Source organism: Panthera leo, chromosome C1 (genome assembly GCF_018350215.1).
Source record: "Panthera leo isolate Ple1 chromosome C1, P.leo_Ple1_pat1.1, whole genome shotgun sequence".
Classification (NCBI taxonomy): Eukaryota; Metazoa; Chordata; class Mammalia; order Carnivora; family Felidae; genus Panthera; species Panthera leo.
In genome coordinates this window covers 26836018-26857729 of record NC_056686.1, presented here as the reverse complement: position 1 = coordinate 26857729, position 21712 = coordinate 26836018, and the positions used below count along the sequence as shown (strand labels likewise).

At 39.1% G+C, this 21712-nt stretch overlaps 1 protein-coding gene and 1 pseudogene across 11 annotated transcripts in view; one reads left to right on the top strand and one right to left on the bottom strand.

Moving 5' to 3' along the window:
* ZMYM4 (zinc finger MYM-type containing 4) overlaps nt 1–20593 on the bottom strand; it is a 165523-nt gene extending 144930 nt beyond the window's left edge. For 9 of the 11 annotated variants that reach the window (XR_006205885.1, XR_006205883.1, XR_006205886.1 and 6 more), the window contains exon 1: nt 20233–20593. Coding sequence is in view for 3 of the 11 variants with exons in the window: in XM_042951233.1 (XP_042807167.1) it covers nt 20233–20271 (39 nt within the window). In the remaining 8 variants the exon portion in view is untranslated. Of the gene's footprint in view, nt 1–19543; nt 19675–20045; nt 20064–20232 lie in introns of those variants that run through there. The other 2 variants (XM_042951237.1, XM_042951236.1) reach the window with 2 other exon arrangements.
* Nucleotides 13464–14843, top strand: LOC122227073 (annotated as a pseudogene).
* Nucleotides 20594–21712: the final 1119 nt, after the last annotated feature.

Below are 21712 nucleotides of genomic sequence, written 5' to 3'. Positions count from 1 at the left end.
GTTGGGGGACAATGCCCTTAACCCTCATGTTGTTCAAGGGCCAACCATACACACATATGGTAACGCTGAGCTTATAAATTAGAGTAAGAGACTAACAACAATAATAAAACGATTATAGCACTATACTGCAATAAAAGTTAATGTGGTCTCTCAAAATATCTCACAGTACTGTATTCACCCTTCTTGTGTTGACATGAGATGATAAAATGCCTATGTGATGAGATGAAAGGTGAATCTAGGCATTGTAACTTAGCGTTATACCACTGACCTTCCGACAATGCAACAGGAGGATCATCTACTTCCGGAAGGACCGTGGTTGACTGTGGGTAACTGAAACCACAGGAAAAAAACCACAGATTTTTTTTTGGGGGGGGCGGGGGGACAGGGGGAAGATGGAGAGAATACTCTATTGGTTTATAATTCCCTCCTACTATACTCAACTTTTGATAGTCTTCTTTAAAAGTCATAACCTGAGGGGCACCTGGCTGGCTGATTCAGTAGAGTATGTAACTCTTAAACTCAGGGTTATAAATCTGAGCCCCATGCTGGGTGTAGAGATTGCTTAAAAAAAAAAGTCTTTAAAAGTCACAACCTGATCTCAGCTGTGCTGGGTGAAATTAAGCAAAGATTCTATCTCTACATCAGGCTTATAGGGCCAAGCAGGACCCCTACCAAGACTAGCATGACAGTAGCAGAGAAAATCAGAAAAAAAACTTTCCCGCGAAGGACAAGTACATTTCTAGAAGAGAGAGTCAGAGCTGTGAGGCAACCTGCCTCTCGCCACAGGAAGAGAATGTGAACAGTACCTACCTTGGGGAATTGAAATATTATTAAGGGAGCCAAATTGTTACCATATAGATGAAGAGATTTTCATTTCTGAAGATAAATCAGTCTCCATTGAATAAAATGAATGGGGGAAAGGAACACTATAAAAGGGAGGGAAAAGAAGAGTGTTTAAAGGCAAGGAAAGTAAGAAGACAAAGCAAGCAAAATGAGTACCATAACCAGGCTGCTGGCAATAGAAATAAAGTTTTACAAATCATGTGTGAAGTTACCTCAATAAGACTCACCAGTTAAAATTGGACTGATAAGGGAAAGAGGAAAAAAATGAGCGGTTTCTAACCAGGGTGACTAGAAGAGGGTAACTAAGAGAATACAGAAAGAACAACAGGTAGGGAAGGAATGGGGCACTATTTGTGAGAGCAAGTACTTACAAGGGGAATAAAGAGTCCATTGTAGGCACACTAAATTAGCAGTATTTGTTAGCACAAGTCAAAGCATACATCTGAAAACACAGATTTTGAGTTTTAGACACACACACGCAAAAGAAGCAAAGAAGTACAAGGGAAAATCACATATGTATTTAATGGGTAGTGGTTAAAACTACTGTAGGTGATTACCCAAGAAAAACAGAGACCAAGGAAACACTTATTGGGCACGCAGAAAGAGTCAAAGATGACTGAAAAGAAACAATTCAAGAAAACAACCATGAGAATGCCACCTTATAAGTAAGGGAAAAGTTTCAAGGAGGAAATGGACAACAGAGTAAGATGTGTAAGAGATCAAGTAAGAAAAGCTCTGAAAAGCATCCATTAGACATGGTAATTCTTAGGTTATTTCAGTGATCTCGAAGAGAATTTCAGTGGAGAAACAGATGGAAAAGCCAGATGTGGGTTGAGGAGTAAATGTGAAAAACACAAGCAACAGAGTCTCAAAAAGACTCTAACTTCAAAAAGCTTATCTCAGTTCAGACTATAGTCTGAAATTACCATTTCCTACTGAAAAGGTACCAGGGCTTCCTGGGAGTTAATTCCAAATATGAGATAGTAACATATAGCATGAGCCTAGGTAGATCTTTTTGGCCAAAAAGGGAAGAAACTTTCAAGAACTACTGATGTTAAGTTAAAAGGATGCAGATAAGGGGCACCTGGGTGGCTCAGTAGGTTAAGCGTCGGCCCTTCAGCTCAGATCATGATTCTCACAGTCTGTGAGTTCAAGCCCCACGTTGGGCTCCATGCTGTCACTGTGGAGCCTGCTTGGGTTTCTCTGTCTCCCTCTCTCTCTGCCCCTGCCCACTCACACTCTCTCTCTCAAAATAAATACATTAAAAAAAAAAAAAAAGACATATGTCTAAGTATTTTATTTTTCTTCTTTTCAATGCTAATATAAGTGAAATAATATCCTTGATTTCCTTTCAGGATTATTCACTGACAGTGTGAAGAAACACAACTGATTTTTGGGTGATTTTTTTTATTCTGAACTCTGCTGAACTTACTACCTCTCACAGGGTTTGGGATTTTTTTGGTGGATTTGTAAGGGTTTCCTATATGAACAATTGTATCATCTGTAAATAAGAGATAGTTTTACCTTTCTTTCCAATTTGGATGCCTTTTCTTTCTTGTCTGACTGCTCTGGCTAGAACTTCAAATACACTGATTAGAAGTACCAAAGAGGGCATCCTTATCTTATTCCTGATCTTAGGAGAAAGCCTTACAGTCTTTCACCATCAAATATGATGTTAGCTATGGTTTTTCATATATAGCTTTCATTATATTGAGGAAGTTCCCTTCTATTCCTAACTTATTAAGTGCTTTTATAATGAAAGTCTGATGGAGTTTTTCAAATTTTTTTTCTCCACCAACTGAGATATGTAAGTTTTTTTCTTTCATTCTATTAATATGGTGTATTACACTGATACTTAGAAAAAATTTAACCAAGGAAGTACAAGACTTGTACACTGAGGAGACTTGCACAAAACACTGTTGAAAGAAATTTTAAAGGATGGGGGCACCTGGTTGGCTCAGTCAATAGAACATACAACTCTTGATCTTGGAGCTGTTGAGTTAGAGCCCCACATTGGGGATAGAGTTTACTTAATAAAAAAAGTTTTTAAAGGACAAAGATAAAAGGAAAAACATTGCATTCACTGATTGGAAGACTTAATAGTAGGATGACAATACTACCCTAGAGATTTACAAATTCAATTCAATCCCTACCCAAATCCCAGTGGCATTTTTTGTAGAAATGGTAAAAAATTTGGAGCACCTGGGTGGCTCAATCAGTTAAGCATCCGACTTCAGCTCAGGTAATGATCTCACAGTCTGTGAGTTTAAGCCCCGCGTTGGGCTCTGTGCTGACAGAGCCTGGAGCCTGCTTTGGATTCTGAGTCTGTCTGTCTGTCTCTCTCTCTCTCTCTCTCTCCTCCCCCACTCACACTTGGTCTCTCTCTCAAAAATAAATAAACATTTAAAAAAATTTAAGAAAGAGGGGTGACTGGGTGGCTCAGTCAGATGAGCATCCAACTTCGGCTCAGGTCACAATCTCATAGTTGGCAGGTTCAAGCACCGTGTCGGGTTCTGTGCTGACAGCTCAGAGCCTGGAGCCTGCTTTGGATTCTGTGTCTCCCTCTCTCTCTGCCCCTCCCATGCTTGTACTCTGTTTCTCTCTCTCAAAAATAAACATTTAAAAAAAAATTAAGAAATAGGAAAAGACTCCTAAATTTCATATGGAATTTTAAGGGATGCCAAATAGCCAAAAACAATCTTTTGTTTGTTTGTTTGTTTGTTTACCTGGGCGGGAGGGGGAGGGTGGGAAGCAGAGAGAGAGGGAGAGAATCCCAAGCAGACTCCAAGCTGTCAGCACAGAACCCAACATGGGGCTCGAACTCATAAACCGCAAGATCATTATCTGAGCCAAAATCAAGAATTGGGACACTTAACCAACTGAGCCACACAGGTGCCCCAAAACAATCTTGAAAAGTAAAAACAGGGGCGCCTGGGTGGCTCAGTCGGTTGAGTAGCCGACTTCGGCTCAGGTCATGATCTCATGGTCCGTGAGTTCAAGCCCCGCGTCGGGCTCTGTGCTGACAGCTCAGAACCTGGAGCCTGTTTCAGATTCTGTGTCTCCCTCTCTCTGACTCTCCCCTGTTCATGCTCTGTCTCTCCCTGTCTCAAAAATAAATAAAAAACGTTAAAAAAAAAAAGAAAAGTAAAAACAAAGTTAGAGGACTCACACTTTCCAACTTCAAACTTCTACAAAGCTACAGTAATCAAAAGTGTAGTACCATCACAAGGCGATACATAGACCAATGGAACAAAATTGAGAATCCAGAAATAAGCCCTTACATATATGTTTATATACTGAGTAGGTGTGTCCCCAAAATATATATTTTGAAGACTGAAACACCAATGTTATGATATTTAAAGATGGGACCCTTGGTAGGTAACTAGGATTAGAGGAGGTCATGAGGGTAGGGCTCTCATGATGATATTAGTGCCCTTCTAAAAAGAGACACCAGGGAGCTTGCTCACTCTGTCTCAGAACACACAAAGAGATCATGGGGACACAAAGCAAAGATGGCAGCTGCCAACAAGCCAAGTGAAGAGGCCTCAGAATGAAATCTACCTTGCCAGCTCTTTGATCTTAGACTTCCCAGCCTCCAGAACTGTGAGAAATAAATTTCTCTGGTGTATATCATCCAAACTAGGCTATTTTGTTACAGCAGCCCAAACTGATTAACACAAAGGCCAAATGATTTTGGACAAAGGTGCCAAGATCATTCAATGGGAAAAGAACAGACTTCAAATATGGTGCTGGAAAAACTAGATATCCACATGCAAAAGAACAAAATTGTACACATACCTTATGCCACAAACAAAAACTAACTTAAAATTAATTAAAGACCTAACTTAAAGAGGTAAACTAGGAGTGCCTGGGTGGCTCAGTCGACTAAGCATCTGACTCTTGATTTTGGCTCAGGTCCTATCCTCGCTGTTATAAGACAGGGGCCCTCTATCAGTCTCTGTGTGGAGCAAGGAGCCTGCTTGGATTCTCTCTCTCTCTCTCTCTCTCTCTCTCTCTCTCTCTCTCTCTCAAAAATAAATAAACATTAAAAAAACAACAGACTCTATTTAAAAAAAGAGATAACTACAAAACTCTTAGAAGAAAACATATGGGAAAAACTATATGATCTTAGATTTGGCAATGATTTCTTAAATATGACAACAAAAGCACAAGCTACAAAAGGAAAACATAAATTAGACCTCATCAAAACTGACAACTTTTGTGGATCAAGGGACACTATCAAGAATGAGAAGAAAACCCCCAGAATGAGAGAATATATTTCCAAATCACGTATCTGATCAGTTTAACATCCAGTATGTAGAACTCCTACAACTCAACAACAAAAAGACAAACTACCCAATTAAAAATGGGCTAAGGATTTAAACACACATTTCTCCAAGGAAGATCAACAAATGGCCAATAAACACAAGAACAGATACTCAACGTCATTAGTCATTAAAAAAAATATCAATCAAGGGGCACCTGGGTTGCTCAGTCGGTTAAGCATCTGACTCTTGATTTCAGCTCAGGGGAGATGGAGCCCCAAGTCATGTCGGGCTCTGTACTGGGCATCAAACCTGCTTAAGATTCTCTCTCTCCCTCTTCCTCTACCCCTCCCCCGCTCTCACGCCCGCTCTCGCCCTCTCAAAAGAATTCAAGGGGCGCCTGGGTGGCTCAGTCGATTAAGTGTCCGACTTCGGCTCAGGTCATGATCTCATGGTTCATGGGTTCGAGCCCCGCATTGGACTCTGTGCAGACAGCTCAGAGCCTGGAGCCTGCTTCAGATTCTGTGTCTCCCTCTCTCTGCCCCTTCCCCAGCTCACACTCTGTCTGTCTCTCTCTCTCTCAAAAGCAAATAAACATTAAAAATTAATTTATAAAAAAAAAGAATCCAAATCCAAACCACAAGATACTGCTTCACATCCACTAGGACAGCTTTATCAAAAAAAAAAAAAAAAAAAAAAAAAAAAAGAAGAAGAAGAAGAAGAAGAAGAAGAAGAAAAAGGAGGAGGAGGAGAACAGAACAAATGTTGGAGAGGATAGGAGAAATCAGAAGAAGAAGAAGAAGAAGAAGAAGAAGAAGAAGAAGAAGAGGAGGAGGAGGAAGAAAGAGGAGGAGGAGAACAGAACAAATGTTGGAGAGGACAGGAGAAATCAGAATCCTCTTGCATTGCTAGTGCACCTCTGTGGAAAAGTTTGGTGATTCCTCAAAAAAGATAAAACATAAAATTTCTATTTGTCCCAACAAATCCATTTCTAGGCATATACCCAAAAGAAGTGAAAACACAGACTCAAACAGATATTGTACAGCACTATTTATAACAGCATTTTTCACAACAGCCAAAAGACAAAAATTTGTGTCCATCAACAGATGAATGGACAAATGTGTTATATACACACAAATAAGATTATTATTCAGCCATAAAATAGAATGAAGTTCTGATATATTATGCTGAATGAAATAAGCCAGACATCAAAGGTCAAATACTGTATGATTCTGCTTACATGAAATATTCAGAATAGGCAAATTCATTGAGACATAAAGTAAATTAAAGCATAACAAAGACTGGAAGGAACTGCAATGGGGAGTTATTCCTTAATGTGTACAGTCTTCTGTCTGGCATGAAAAAGACAATGGTAATAGTTGCACAACACTATTAAAATGTACTTAATGCCATTCAAATATACACTTCTAATAAAAATTTAAGGTAACTTTTAATATAATAATTTTTTTAAAAGAATTGAAATGCAAACCTTAAAGACCTTGCTGCAGGCTGAACTGTGGCCCCCAAAGATATGTCCTCCCAGACATTCAGAATGTGAGCTTTCTGGAATAACCTTTGCAGATGTAATTAGTATAAGGATCTTGAAATGAAATGACCCTGAATTAGGGTGGGCCATAAATCCAATGAAGACTGTCCTTAAAAGAGACAGAAACACAGAAAGAAGGCCATGTGAAGGCGGAGGTAAAGAGAGGAGTTAATGCTGCCACAAATTAAGGAGTACCTTGGCACAAAAACAGACACATAGACCAATGGAATAGAATAGAAACCCCAGAACTAAACCCACAAACGTATGGCCAACTCATCTTTGACAAAGCAGGAAAGAACATCCAATGGAAAAAAGACAGTCTCTTTAACAAATGGTGCTGGGAGAACTGGACAGCAACATGCAGAAGGTTGAAACTAGACCACTTTCTCACACCATTCACAAAAACAAACTCAAAATGGATAAAGGACCTGAATGTGAGACAGGAAACCATCAAAACCTTAGAGGAGAAAGCAGGAAAAGACCTCTCTGACCTCAGCCGTAGCAATCTCTTACTCGACACATCCCCAAAGGCAAGGGAATTAAAAGCAAAAGTGAATTACTGGGACCTTATGAAGATAAAAAGCTTCTGCACAGCAAAGGAAACAACCAACAAAACTAAAAGGCAACCAACGGAATGGGAAAAGATATTTGCAAATGACATATCGGACAAAGGGCTAGTATCCAAAATCTATAAAGAGCTCACCAAACTCCACACCCGAAAAACAAATAACCCAGTGAAGAAATGGGCAGAAAACATGAATAGACACTTCTCTAAAGAAGACATCCGGATGGCCAACAGGCACATGAAAAGATGTTCAACATCGCTCCTTATCAGGGAAATACAAACCAAAACCACACTCAGATATCACCTCACGCCAGTCAGAGTGGCCAAAATGAACCAATCAGGAGACTATAGATGCTGGAGAGGATGTGGAGAAACGGGAACCCTCTTGCACTGTTGGTGGGAATGCAAATTGGTGCAGCCACTCTGGAAAGCAGTGTGGAGGTTCCTCAGAAAATTAAAAATAGACCTACCCTATGACCCAGCAATAGCACTGCTAGGAATTTATCCAAGGGATACAGGAGTACTGATGCATAGGGGCACTTGTACCCCAATGTTTATAGCAGCACTCTCAACAATAGCCAAATTATGGAAAGAGCCTAAATGTCCATCAAGTGATGAATGGATAAAGAAATTGTGGGGGCGCCTGGGTGGCTCAGTCGGTTAAGCGTCCGACTTCGGCTGAGGTCATGATCTCACGGTCCGTGAGTTCGAGCCCCGCGTCGGGCTCTGTGCTGACAGCTCAGAGCCTGGAGCCCGTTTCGGATTCTGTGTCTCCCTCTCTCTCTGACCCTCCCCCATTCATGCTCTGTCTCTCTCCGTCTCAAAAATAAATAAACGTTAAAAAAAAAAAAGAAATTGTGGTTTATATACACAATGGAACACTACGTGGCAATGAGAAAGAATGAAATATGGCCTTTTGTAGCAACGTGGATGGAACTGGAGAGTGTGATGCTAAGTGAAATAAGCCATACAGAGAAAGACAGATACCATATGGTTTCACTCCTTGTGTGGATCCTGAGAAACTTAACAGAAACCCATGGGGGAGGGGAAGGGAAAAAAAAAAAAAAGAGGTTAGAGTGGGAGAGAGCCAAAGCATAAGAGACTGTTAAAAACTGAGAACGAACTGAGGGTTGATGGGGGGTGGGAGGGAGGGGAGGGTGGGTGATGGGTATTGAGGAGGGCACCTTTTGGGATGAGCACTGGGTGTTGTATGGAAACCAATTTGACAATAAATTTCATATATTAAAAAACAAAAACAAAAACAAAAACAAATTAAGGAGTACCTAAGGCCACCAGAAGCAGGAAGAGACAAAGAAGGTTCTTCTCTAGAGCCTTCAGAGAGAGGATGGCCCTGCTGACCCCTTGATTTTGGACTTCTAGCCTCCAGAACTATAAAAGAATAAATTTGTTGTTTTAAGCCACCAAGTTTGTGGTGATTTCTTACAGCAAACCTAGGAAACTTATATATATTTTAGTATAGCGAAGTGGTATGTTGCTGTAATAAATATCTAAATACGTGCAAACAGTTTTGGAATTGGATAACGGACAGATGCTGGATGAATTTTAAGAAGCATGATAGAAAAAAAATCTAGATTACCTTCAAGAGATGGTTGGTACAAACATGGATACAAAAGGCAGTTCTATCAAACCCACAATGAGACACCACCTCATACCTTTCAGAATGGCTAACATTAACAACTCAGGCAACAACAGGTGCTGGCGAGGATGCAGACAAAGAGTATCTCTTTTGCACTGCTGGTGGGAATGCAATTGGTGCAGTCACTCTAGAAAACAGTATGGAGGTTCCTCAAAAAATTAAAAATAGAACTACTCTACAACCCAGCAATTGCACTACCAGGTGTATTCAAGGGAAACAGGTGTGCTCTTTCAAAGGGGCACATGCACTCCAATGTTTATAGGAGCACTATCGACAACAGCCAAAGTATGAAAAGAGCCCAAATGTCCATCAACTGATGAATGGATAAAGAAGATGTGGAGAACATATATACACACAATGGAGTATTACTCAGCAATCAAAAAGAATGAAATCTTGCCATTTGCAACTACGTGGATGGAACTGTAGGGTATTATGGTAAGAGAAATTAAAGAAAGACAAATACCATATGAATTCACTCATATGAGTAATTTAAGAGACAAAACAGATGAACATAAGGGAAGGGAAGCAAAAATAATATAAAAACACATAGGGGGACAAAACATAAAAGACTCTTAAATACAGAGGACAGAGGGTTGCTGGAGTGATTGTGGGAGGGGGGGATGGTCTAAATGGGTAAGGGGCAAAAAGGCACCTACTCCTGAAATCATTGTTGCACCATATGGTAACTAACTTGGATGTAAATTAAACAATAAATAAATTATAAAAAATAAAAATAAAAAAATAAAATAAAGGCAGTTCTGGTGAAGGTTCAGAAGAAAGTGAGGAACAGAGAAGAAAAAGCTTATAACATCTTAAAGAATAGGTATACCATAAACAAAATGTTGGGGAAAATATGAATGTTAAAGGTGCTTCTGGTGAGATCTCAAAAGGAAATGAAGAATATGTTATTGGGAACTAGAAAGTGATCTTTGTTATAAAATAGCAGAAAACTTGACTGAATTGTGTTCTACTATTGGATAGGAGGCACAACTTGGAAGCGATGAACTTATTTATTTACTAAGGAGATTTCTAAGCAAAGCACTGAAAGCGCAACCTGGTTTCTTCTTGTTGCTAAGAGTAAAAAATGAGGGAAAAGAGATAAACTGAGGAAATATTAAGCAAAAAGGAAGTAACTCTTGATGGTCTGGGAGATTCTCAGCCCATCCAGATGGCAGAGGATGCTAAAATTAGGGAATTCACTATTATAAAAATGTGCTCTCTAAAGAAAGGGCCAAGGGTATGGCTGGACAACTACTAGCTGAAGATATCAGATATATGACTCATGGGTCCAATCTACCACCTCAATTTAAGTCAGGAATACAAATGGGGTTATCAAAGATTTATGAAGAACCTTCTTGTCTAATTGTGTGGATCCCCTTTACACACAGAGAAGACTCACAAGGTTTGTGAACATATTATACCAACAAAAACACTGCCAGCCTATACTTCAAAGAACAGAAACTAGACAAAAATTTTAAAAAGCTGTCTGACTTCTGGAATTCTATGGTCAAGAAAAAGCTAGTAAAGCTACTCATGTGTGAACTTGTGCTACCCTTCAAGAAAAAGAAAGGTACACAGAAGTGGAAACCAGAGAAGTAGGCTCAAAGCAAGAGTCTACAGTGTCTCCATAAACCCAGAGGGCAGGGGATCAAGCCACAGAGAATTATTCTCAGGCCTTGAAATCTAATAAAACTGGTCCTGCTGGGTTTTGAACTTGACTGGGGCAAGTGATCCCTTTATTCCTTCCATTTCCTTCCTTTTGGAATGGGAATGTCTACCCTATGTCTGTCTCACAATTGTATGTTAGAAGCAAAACATTTGTTTTCTGGTTTCGCAGGGCCACAGATAAAGAGGAATTTTACCCCAGATGGAATCACACTCATACCTCATGCAGATGATTTAGATGCTGAGATTTGGCTGGTCTGAGCTAACGATATTTAGAAGAGATTTATTAAGTCTTAAGAATTCATGTTGTAATGGGTTGAAACTTTGGGGAATGATGAGATAGGGATGAATGTTTTTTGCATATGGGATGGTTAAGTTGCATATGGGATGGTCTTGAAGGACAAGAGGGGGGACTGTAGTGACGTGAATTGTGACCCCTAAAATATATGTGCACCCAGAACCTCAGATAGTGAGCAGAACAGGTTTTTGCATATGTAATTAAGGTAAAGATCTTGAAATGAGATCATCCTGGGTTAGGATGGACCCTAAATCCAATAAACAGTATCCTTAGAAAAGACAGAACACACAGAGAATGACAGGTGAAGAGGGAGGTGGACTGGAATCATACTGCCACAAATCAAGGAACACAAATCAATCCACCAGAAGCTTCCAGAATTCTTCCAAAAGCTGGAAGTGAGAAAGGATTCTTCCCTAGAGTCTTCAAAGAGAACATGGCCTTGCTGACACTCTGACTTCAGACATCTAGCCTCCAGAACTGAGAGAGAATAAAATTTCTGCCATTTTAAGCCACCAAGTTGGTAATAATTTGTTATGGCAGCCTTAGGATACCATTACAAATAGTCATTAATAAAATATATACCAAATTTAAACATCAAAAAGAATACTGACCACAGTAAATTTAAATATATTAAATATATTAAAATCCATGTGTTCATAATGATATCACCTCTCAAGTCTCACCTTTAGGATTTGTAGGGACATCAATTCATTCTTCTGAAAGTTGGCAAATAAAGGGGAAAAAAAAAAAGCATTTACTCTGTGCTTTTCCTGTATAAATATTATAAGGTAACCAAATAATGGTTATTTGGTGAATAATAACCAAATTATTGGTTGAAGGAATTCAACCAATGAAGGAATTCTTTATGGAAAAATTCCAGTGAATAAATACAGAAGAAATGATTTAAAAAAAAAAAAATCATTCCTCAAAGGAAATCATGGATCTAGGCAACAATCATCTATGGCTGACAAATTCATTAGGTGAAAGGTTAAGAAGTTGTAATGTTTGGACTCCACTGACAGAAAGAATGTAAACGGATCAATATTAGTACCACTAAAGTGTGACAACCATTTAGATGCCTCCTAGAATGATGTAACCATCTAACAGGGTGACTATATATCCTAATTTGTCCAGGATACTCCCTGTTTATGGCTATTGTCCCACTATAATTATAAAACAGCACACCCTTTATTTCTAAAACTTATTGGAAATAAATTATATAATTACTCTATGAATTTTTCTTTCCAAAAAAACTGAATCTAAATCTAATAAAGCTCTACCAATTCAAGTTCTCAATTCTGGCTACAGACTGAATCACTTGGGAAAATTTTTTAAAATATTGATGCCTAGAATCCACCCATGAATTCTGATTTAATTCATCTGAGATGTAACCTGAGAATCAGGGTATTTAAAAGCTCTCCAGGTAATTCTCAAGTTTCAGCCAAAGTTGAGAACTACTGCTCCATATGTAACTACTAATTTGTGGGAAATATGAAGGGTAATTGAACATGTTAAGACACCACAAGAATTCAAGCAGCCAAATCCAGAATGTGGGAAATTCTCCTGAACAAATGACCTAGTTTTTACAACAAAGAAATAGCATGGGGAAAAGTTCAGGGTGTATACAGTAGGGAGGAAGATGGTTGAAGTTAAGAGAAATTTAAGAGGCAGATAAACCAAATAAAATGGTAAATCTTATATGGATAGTGATTTAAAAACAAACCAACTATAAGAAAACATTTAGAGAATCAAAGAAATCTGAACAGACTGGATTAAGGAACTCTTAACTTTACTAGGTATGGTAGTATTGGAGTTGTTTCATGTTAAATTCTTACTTATTAAATATACATACGTAAGTATGTATAGATTAAACGATGTGATTCTTGAGATTTCTTTAAAAATATTTCAACTAGGGCACCTGGGTGGCTCAGTCAGTCAAGCATCTGACTCTTGATTTCAGCTCAGGTCATGATCTCACAGTTCATGGGTTTAAGCCCAACACAGGGCTCTGCACTGACAGTGTAGAGCCTGCTTGGGATTCTCTCTCTCCCCTCTCTCTCTGCCCCTACCCTGCTCTCTCACAAAATGAATAAATTTGAAAAATTAAAATATTAAAAATAATTTTTAAAAATTTAATAAAAATTAAATAAAATTATCTCAATAAAAAAAGAGGCAGGGGCACATGGGTGGCTCAGTCAGTTTAGCAACCAACTTCAGCTCAGTTAATGATCTCACGGTTCATGAGACCCTCTGTCCCCCTCTCTCTGCTCTTCCCCCATTTATGCTTTCTCTCTCTCAAAAATACACATTAAAAAAAAAGTTGGATGACACAGGAATAGCAAAATGTTGATAACTGTTCAGTTGTCAAAGCTGAGTAATAGGAATATGGGGTTTCATTGTACCAATCTATATTTTATATTCTATATTAATATCAAATTATGAAACAGAATAAAAGGGTTTTGTTTTTGTTTTTTGTTTGGTTTTTTGTTTTGTTTTGCTTTGTTTTTTTGCCTATAAATGTGCAGTATGCATGTGAGGGCATATATATATGTGTGTGTGTATATACATATATGTGTGTATACATGTATGTGTATATATATATGTATATGTGTGTATATATATATAACTTAAAACATTTCAAACCAACACGTTGAGAGATGTAAAGAAAGATAAACACACATGATCCTTGGCCTCCAAGAGTATTGGGTAGTCCATGTTCGATAGAAAAGGGTTGCTCAGGTACTATCTTTGGTCAAGGGAAGGTAGATAACTTAAGCTTCCAGGAGGCCAGAAATATAATAAGAATGAAATTAAAATACTACTATGCATATTCCCTAAGTATAAATGTGTGTGGGTGTTATTATCCCAATATTGCTCAACACCAGAGATTGTACCATAACCTGACTTTGAGAAGCCCATGCTCTATTAGATTGAGGCATATGAAAATGCATTTTTTGGCTCTTTGAGAAAGACATGGTCACAGCTACAACGGAGCTCCAGGCACCCAGCTCCTGTTCCTGACTCACCACTGCTCACTTCTGCCCAAGAACAAGTCAGTCAGGAAGCTACGCCACAGCCATGGCTTTTCAAGACACCGGGAAGACACGTGGAACCAGAAGTGGCAATTCACTGAATCAGAATCACTCTAACCAGCTGCAATGTAAAATCTTTGGAGAAGGTATGTGCTGACTTGATTAGAGGTACAAAGGAAAAGAATCTAAAAGTGAAAGGACAAGTTTGGATGCCTACCAAGACCCTGAGAATCACTACAAGAAAAACTCTTTGTAGTAAAGGTTCTAAGACTTGTGTCTGGGAGCGCCTGGGTGGCTCAGTCAGTTGAGCATCCAACTTCGGCTCAGGTCATGATCTCACAGCTCGTGAGTTGGAGCCCGTCATCGGGCTCTGTGCTGACAGCTCAGAGCCTGGAGCCTGCTTCTACTTCTGTGTCTCCCTCTTTCTCTGCCCCTAACCCACTCACATTCTGTCTCTGTCTCTCTCAAAAATAAACAAACATTGGGGCGCCTGGGTGGCTTGGTCGGTTAAGCGTCTGACTTCGGCTCAGGTCATGATCTCATGGTCCGTGAGTTCGAGCCCCGCGTCAGGCTCTGTGCTGACAGCTCAGAGCCTGGAGCCTGTTTCAGATTCTGTGTCTCCCTCTCTCTCTGCTCCTCCCCTGTTCATGCTCTGTCTCAAAAATGAATAAACGTTAAAAAAAAAATTTTTTTTTAATAAATAAATAAAATAAAATAAACAAACATCAAAAAAAAAAAGACTTGTGTCTGTTTTCAAATGAGGATCCACAAGCGACTCACTGATTTGCACACAGTGCTTCTGAGATTATTAAAGCAGATTAAGATTACTTGCATCAGTATTAAACCAGGTGGTGAGGTTGAAGTCACCATTGTAGATGCTTAAATCAACCTTTTTAATAAAGTGATTATTCGTTGTTTGAAAAAAAAAAAAAAAGAAAATGTGTTTTTGTAAGTCAAGTGGTCAAATATTAGCAATTTCATATAGTTCAACCTAATACTATAATGCTCTCCTTTCTCTTTCCTTTACTAAAATAATTACATAGTTAATGCACAGTAAAATAATCAGAATATTTAAAGGAAATGTTATTCTTCTTTAAAGAGTGGTTGATCTAATGTAGAATTCAAAAATATCCACTAAATACCATAGAAATTGCAATTTTACATTTATCTCCTTATACTGTCTTTAGAAAATAAGAAAATAAGTCCATATTAAAAGGAAGCACAAACTTTAAAATATATCATAGTTTTAAAATATTTAGTGTCTACTTTATTAAACTTGTGAGTTGTGAAGATATGTTTTAAGGTTACCTCAAACTGGAATGTATTTCGATGCTTCCTGAGAAGTAGTTTATACATCAATTTAAATATAATTCAATTGATTTTAATCATCAAAAATTCCACATAATGAATTCGGGACCTAGACTATTTTACACATATTATTATATACATGTATTCTATGTTACATATATTACATTTAATTAGTGGACATATTAACTCTTACATGTTGTTATAATAAATTCTAACCTAAACTTTATCAAACAGTATAATTTTTCACGTAGTATTTGATACTGGTTTAACTTATTATATTAGGACCCTGAGCAAAAAAAAACCAGAAAACAAAAAACTCCTCTTTGCCCCAGTTTCTTCATTTATAAAATGGGACAGTAACAGTGACCACTGTTTATGGAATTGGAATTGATAAGGACTGGAGGATATATTACATATAAAATAATCAGAATAATGACTAGAACTTAAATGTCTATAAATATCAAGTATTATTTATAGAAACCTCTGCTAGTTATAAGATGGGCACTGTGAAAACAATTCACTAGATTGGGCTCTTCAAATGCTCTCTATACAGAACCAATGCATTCTTCAAGCAGATGCTTTACATTCTGGACACGTGAACTGCAAATATTTTTAATAATATGTACCGCTGTGATTTTTTTCTTTTAATGTTTATTTATTTTTGACAAAGAGAGCAAGCAAGCAAGTGCAAGCGGGAAAAGGGGCAGAGATGGAGGGAAACAGAGAATCCAAAGCATGCGCCGTGCTGAGAGCAAAGAGCCCGACATGGGGCTCAAACCCACAAACTGGGAGTTCATGACTTGAACCAAAGTCAGACGCTTAACTGACTGAGCCACCAGGCTCTCCTGTGACATCATGCTTTTGTGCTTTTAAGTAAAACATTTAGCAAAAAGACAAAAGATAAAAAGTTCATCAAGGAACTAAGAAGGATCAACCTTTTGCAATTATTGCAAATATTTAATAAAATATTAAAATAACAGAAATCCAAAACAAAACTCCATAATCCCGTCACGTGATAAAATCAATGTTTTCATTTGTTCATATTATTTTCTATTCCTTGTCTATACACATGTTCAGTGTTTACATATTTACAATAATAATATGGATAACATTTTACAGTCTACATTTTCACTTAATATTATACCATGAGTATTTTCCATTTTGCAAAAGTCTTCCCCTATTCTCCCTTTCCCTTATCTCAAACCTTGAAGATAATCAACGGTAACATGTAGCCTGAAATGTATCCTCCACAACTTTCTCCAAGTTCATACATATATACACATATATGTAGGGAGGGGAAAATGGTCAGTTTTTACAAAAATTGAAGCATACTACTTCTACATATGTTTATCTTTAAGTATACCAAACATATACGTCCCAAATTTAATATACAGAGAAGTTTAAGAACGGATACAACTTACTAGACCACTTAATAACGTATACATTTACAAAAATCATCATTCTGTATGCAAACTCTGAAAAGATATAGCGGGGCACCTGGGTGGCTCAGTCAGTTGAACATCCGACTTCAGCTCAGGTCATGATCTCACAGCTTGTGAGTTCAAGCCCCGCAACCCCTGCGACGGGCTCTGTGCTGACAGCTTAGAGCCTGAAGCCTGCTTCCGATTCTGTCTCCCTCTCTCTCTGCCCCTCCCCCACTCACACTCCGTCTCTCTCCTTCAAGATAAACATTAAAAAAAAAAAGATACAGGGATTTCACAAAAAAAATATGGCCACCAGATTTAGATTGCCTGCTTCATAGGTTTACTATAATAGCCACATATAAAATAATTCCACTATTTACAACAAACCTACCTAATGAATTTTAAAACTTATTTAAGAAAATAAAAATTTTGCAATCTTAAAAAAAATTCATAAACATGATCTCAAAAATATCCTAACTTTAAAATGAGAAAGAGTGTATGTGTATATAATACTGGCCATCATGTGAACTTGTTCTTAGCACAGATGATAGATGGATATAGTGCTGACACACCCACATACTCAGCTTCCCCAAGTTCACAAATTGAGAGACTGGCATTCCAATATAGTCAGAATACAATCAAATCAACCTTATCTAATGAATACCTATTGTTCTAATTGCCCACAAGCATAAAAGACACCAGGCAGGCCTACATAAAACTTAAGGTTGTTTACACTCTTCCATCTAACCAAAATCCCGAACAATCAGAAGATCCCTAAATCTGGATCCATGAGAGAATTTCTGAGTATAAAGATGGTATGAAACATTTACAAAAGCTTCCAAAATTACAAAACAGATAACTTGGTACCCACGCCATACACACTGTACTATAACAACTGAACTTTCTTACCAAAAACCAAGTCTTTTGAGTTCTATTATGTGGAAGTCTTAGGTGTTGGAGATGCAAAATGCTGTACAATGGGCCCTCCTCTAAAGGAGTTGGCAATTTAGCAGGAGAGCCAGAATGTATTATTCTAGCTGATCATAAATACCATAGCATAATGCATAGCATAAGGTACATCAACTAACATAGGTGCTCAACAACTTGTGACTTAGGATTATAAAAGTCAAAGCAGTATCATAAATATAATACCATGTCATATCAATGCAATTTGAGATGAAATAACCTAAATTTATTACTTAGGCCTGTGCAATTTTTTTAGCTACCTCAAAGCAAACAACCAAATTATTTAAAAAGATCTTGTACTTTTGCACATAGTCCTCACTAACCTGTTTAGAATATACATATGGAATCCATATGGAGTTTAGCATACACCAAAAAGTGAGTGAAAAAAAAAAAAGTGCATATACCATGTGTACAGTTCGGGATAACCCTACTGAACATTTTGTTTTGATATCAAAACAAAATGGATGGGCACCTGGCCGGCTCAGTCGGTAGAGCATGTGACTCTTGATCTCAAGGGCCATGATTTTGAGCCCCACATTGGGTGTAGAGATTACTTAAAAAAAAAAAAAAAAAAAAAAATTAAATAACAACTTTAAAATGGATTATGGAATCTAAAAAATAATGAATGTAACCTTCCTCCACAATGAAATTGGTAAAATAATGGTAAAACCTGTGGAAGCGCTACATATATGACATATTAAAAAATAATAATTTAGATTACCACCAGTGCAGCACCGTTTAAGTGTATTAGAAGAGCAAGAAGTATTTAAAATCCAGTTGAAATTGTTACCAAAGCGCGCAGATGTTTTTCTAGAACATTCCATCTTATAAGGTGAATGACAACAGCAATAATAGCAACTGGATTCAGCAATCTCCTTGAAAGAACATTACACAACTAAAGTAATTTACCCTATATATTTTAATGGTGGATCACATGCCATCTGCCTTCACTCAAATATGAGGATCGACTTTAAAATTGACTCACAACTGGAAGAGTAATTTAAGATTTCAAGACATGCATTCCATACCCAATATTTCCATTAAACGTACTACTTGGTACACTATCATTATACAGCTTAACTTGTTCTCTAGCTATGACTAATTATTGCATGAAGAGCTAAACTTTTATAAACCTAAGACTGTCAACATTAAATTTTAATTACTCCAAATACGACAATGAAATGCATTAAAATAGCTGATATAAAGATAAAGGACTAAATAGATGAATAAATATGTAATAAAACCAGTAAAATGTCAATAGAACAATCTAAGTAGTGGGTATATGAATGCCACCTGTAAATTTTTTCAATTTTGCTGTGTAGTTGAAAATATTTCCTGATAAATTGTTGGAAAAAAACTATTCGACACTTGTTTGGCTATTTATAATTTAAGCTTTTAAGGAAAGAAACATAGATTGGCAACCTACACAAGTACTGTAGTTGGGAAAAACCTGAATTCAAATCCAAACTCAACCTCTTAAATAGCTATCTGATCTTAATTACTTAACCTCTCTATATATCTCTATAAGCCTATATTTCCTCACCTGCAAAATGGGTTTTACATAGCTAATGGAAAGGTAAATTCTTCCTAAAAAGCACAATGCCAGACACATAGTAAGCACTCAAATGACTATCCCTAATATCATCAAGAGATTGCTAACTCTGCTAAATCAAAAAAGGCACTATCAGTAAAAATCTAGTAATTTTTTACGTAATTGACTTAACACTAATTTGATCATTTTGTGATCATTCCCAAAAGCAAGATTCCTGATAAGAAACTTACTGCTCAACATGCTAAGGGGGGGCGGGGGGGGGGGGAGGAAGTAAAAAAAAAAATCTGAAAAATATTGCTCAATCGATAGTACAGTATTGTTCTCCGTCTGAAAAAAAAAAAAAAACATTCAGAATTAAATAAGAAAAGTTTCAAGACAAACTTTAAAAGCACTCGACAACTCCTATGCAGAACTGGCTTCACCTCTGCAGGTTGGTTGGATGCATTCCTGTTATGACAAAACTTGTCATACTCTTCCACGTTCCTAATTGTTGGTAAAGAGGCTAGACTAGAACATGACATTTAGAGTTGCCAAAATCTTTCTCCTAAATCAGGACATGCCAACGACCCCACTTCTTCACAGGTAGGAGCACCACCTCCACCTTAGTCTTGATAACGGTTATGGGGGGGGGGGGGGGGGGAGGAGGGGAAAGGAGGCAGGAGCATGAATTCGCGACGGTGTTACTGAAGAACCCTCCAGGTTATTCCTCTTGAGACCCGTCCACGACTTATTCCCGCCACCACCACCCCCACCTGACCTCTCCCCAGTTAAACTTCCAGACTCTGATTTACTAAAGATGCACTTAACAATCTGACACCTTCCCTCCCCTGGCCCAGATAAGCCACCCCCAATGCAGGAAAAATAAAAAAAGCAAACAACCCCCCGCCCCTCCCCCTCCTAACCAGCAGCAAATCTTTGTCCCACCTGCCGAAGGACCACTCTCCAGCGCGCTCCAGACCCAAGGTTGCCTCAGTCCTGCCCGCAGCCTCTCTCCAACGGGGCCTCCGCGACCCCTCCACGAGCCTGCGCTTGGCCCATTCCCGGCCCCGGGACGCGGCTCCCGCCCCGCCCCCCGCCGCCCGCCGCCCGAGTTCTGCCTCACCTCACCTACCCTCTTTCGGGGGCCGGACTCCACCTCTCTCTCCGCCATGTTGGGCCCCGCTCGGAACCGCTGCGGCTCCCGGCGCGGTGGCGGCGGAACCTCTCGGGCCCCCGGCCCCCGCCCACACTGCAGGCACGGCCGCCTCGCGGCAGCTTCCCCGGACCCAACCGGGCCCGGCGCTGAGAGTGGGGAGGGGGCGGATGCCGCGCGCCGGGTCTGAGATCCTGAGATCCCACGGGTGCGCGCGTGGGCGGTAGGGCCTGCCCGGGAAAAGGGGGGGCCGGGACTCGGGGGGTTAATGGCCTCCAAGGGGCCCCGTGAGTAGGATTATTTTCTCTCAGAGAAATTCCTCCGCCTGCGGTTTCTTAAAGGGATCACCAAACCAGCCCCTTGCGCGCGCCCCAGTTGCGCAGGCGCACCTTAAGCCCCTCCTTCCTTTCCCACCAAGCCCCCGGTCCTGAGCGTGCGCTGTGAGTGGCCAAGGGTAGGCCAAATCCTGCAAGTCTCTTTGCTGCCAGCAGCTGCTCCCACCACTCAACTATGGCCGCTGCCTTAAAGGGACCATGATGCAGTGATGAAGGAGGAATGAAAGAAATTAATGAAAGGACTGTCTGGAGAATTGGGTGAAATGTCAGTGAGGGGTCCAGATCACCATCTTACACCTGACTGCGGAGATACCATTGTATAGGGGAAATGATGGTGAACTGAAGTTCCCAGTGGACCTCTGAACATGAAGAATCCCAACCAATGAGGAAACAAGCCAGTCATCCCAAAGAGACCCAGCTTTCCTTCCTTTAGACAGCCAGATCTGAAGCCCAGAGCATAGACTATTAAGGGCCAACTCTGACAGCCTAACCTCAAAATTAGATCCTATAGTGATTTTGAAGACCGAACCAACAACTGGAGATAATTTCCTCTATAGTAATTTGTCCTTAGAATATCTAAATCGAGAAGGATCTCAGAAAGCATCTACTCCAATACTCCCAATAGTAAAATAGCAGCCTAGTCCAGAAAGTAATTTGCCCCAAGGCACCTAAATGCTGGTGTGAAATTAGAATCAAGATTTGAGTGACAGCCTCCCAGGCTTTTCAATGCACCAAACTTGTTTTCAAAGCAAAAGATAAATCAGCTTTCATCTAGAAGATCAGAAATGAAAGTTCATGATGTTTCAAGAATACTGTAATTCTTCTCTGAAGATGGGTGATGATTTGCAGGTATTGTATGTCCTCATTCACCTCCATTGAAGGAGCTTTGAGGATCTGACTTAAAGGGTGCTCATCTTATTTCCAAGCAGAAAGCTGTGAAGTAGATTTGGGTCTATCTTGCCCTAAAACAGAAACTGAGGAAGACTGAAGAGAATGGAGGCTTGATTTAGTCCCCTTCATACAGTTCCCTAGCCTCAGGTGGAGAAAAATTGCTCTAATGGAGTTCATGATAGCTGAGAGACAATCAGGTAAATACAAAGAAGTTGCCTCCTGAAGGTCATTCC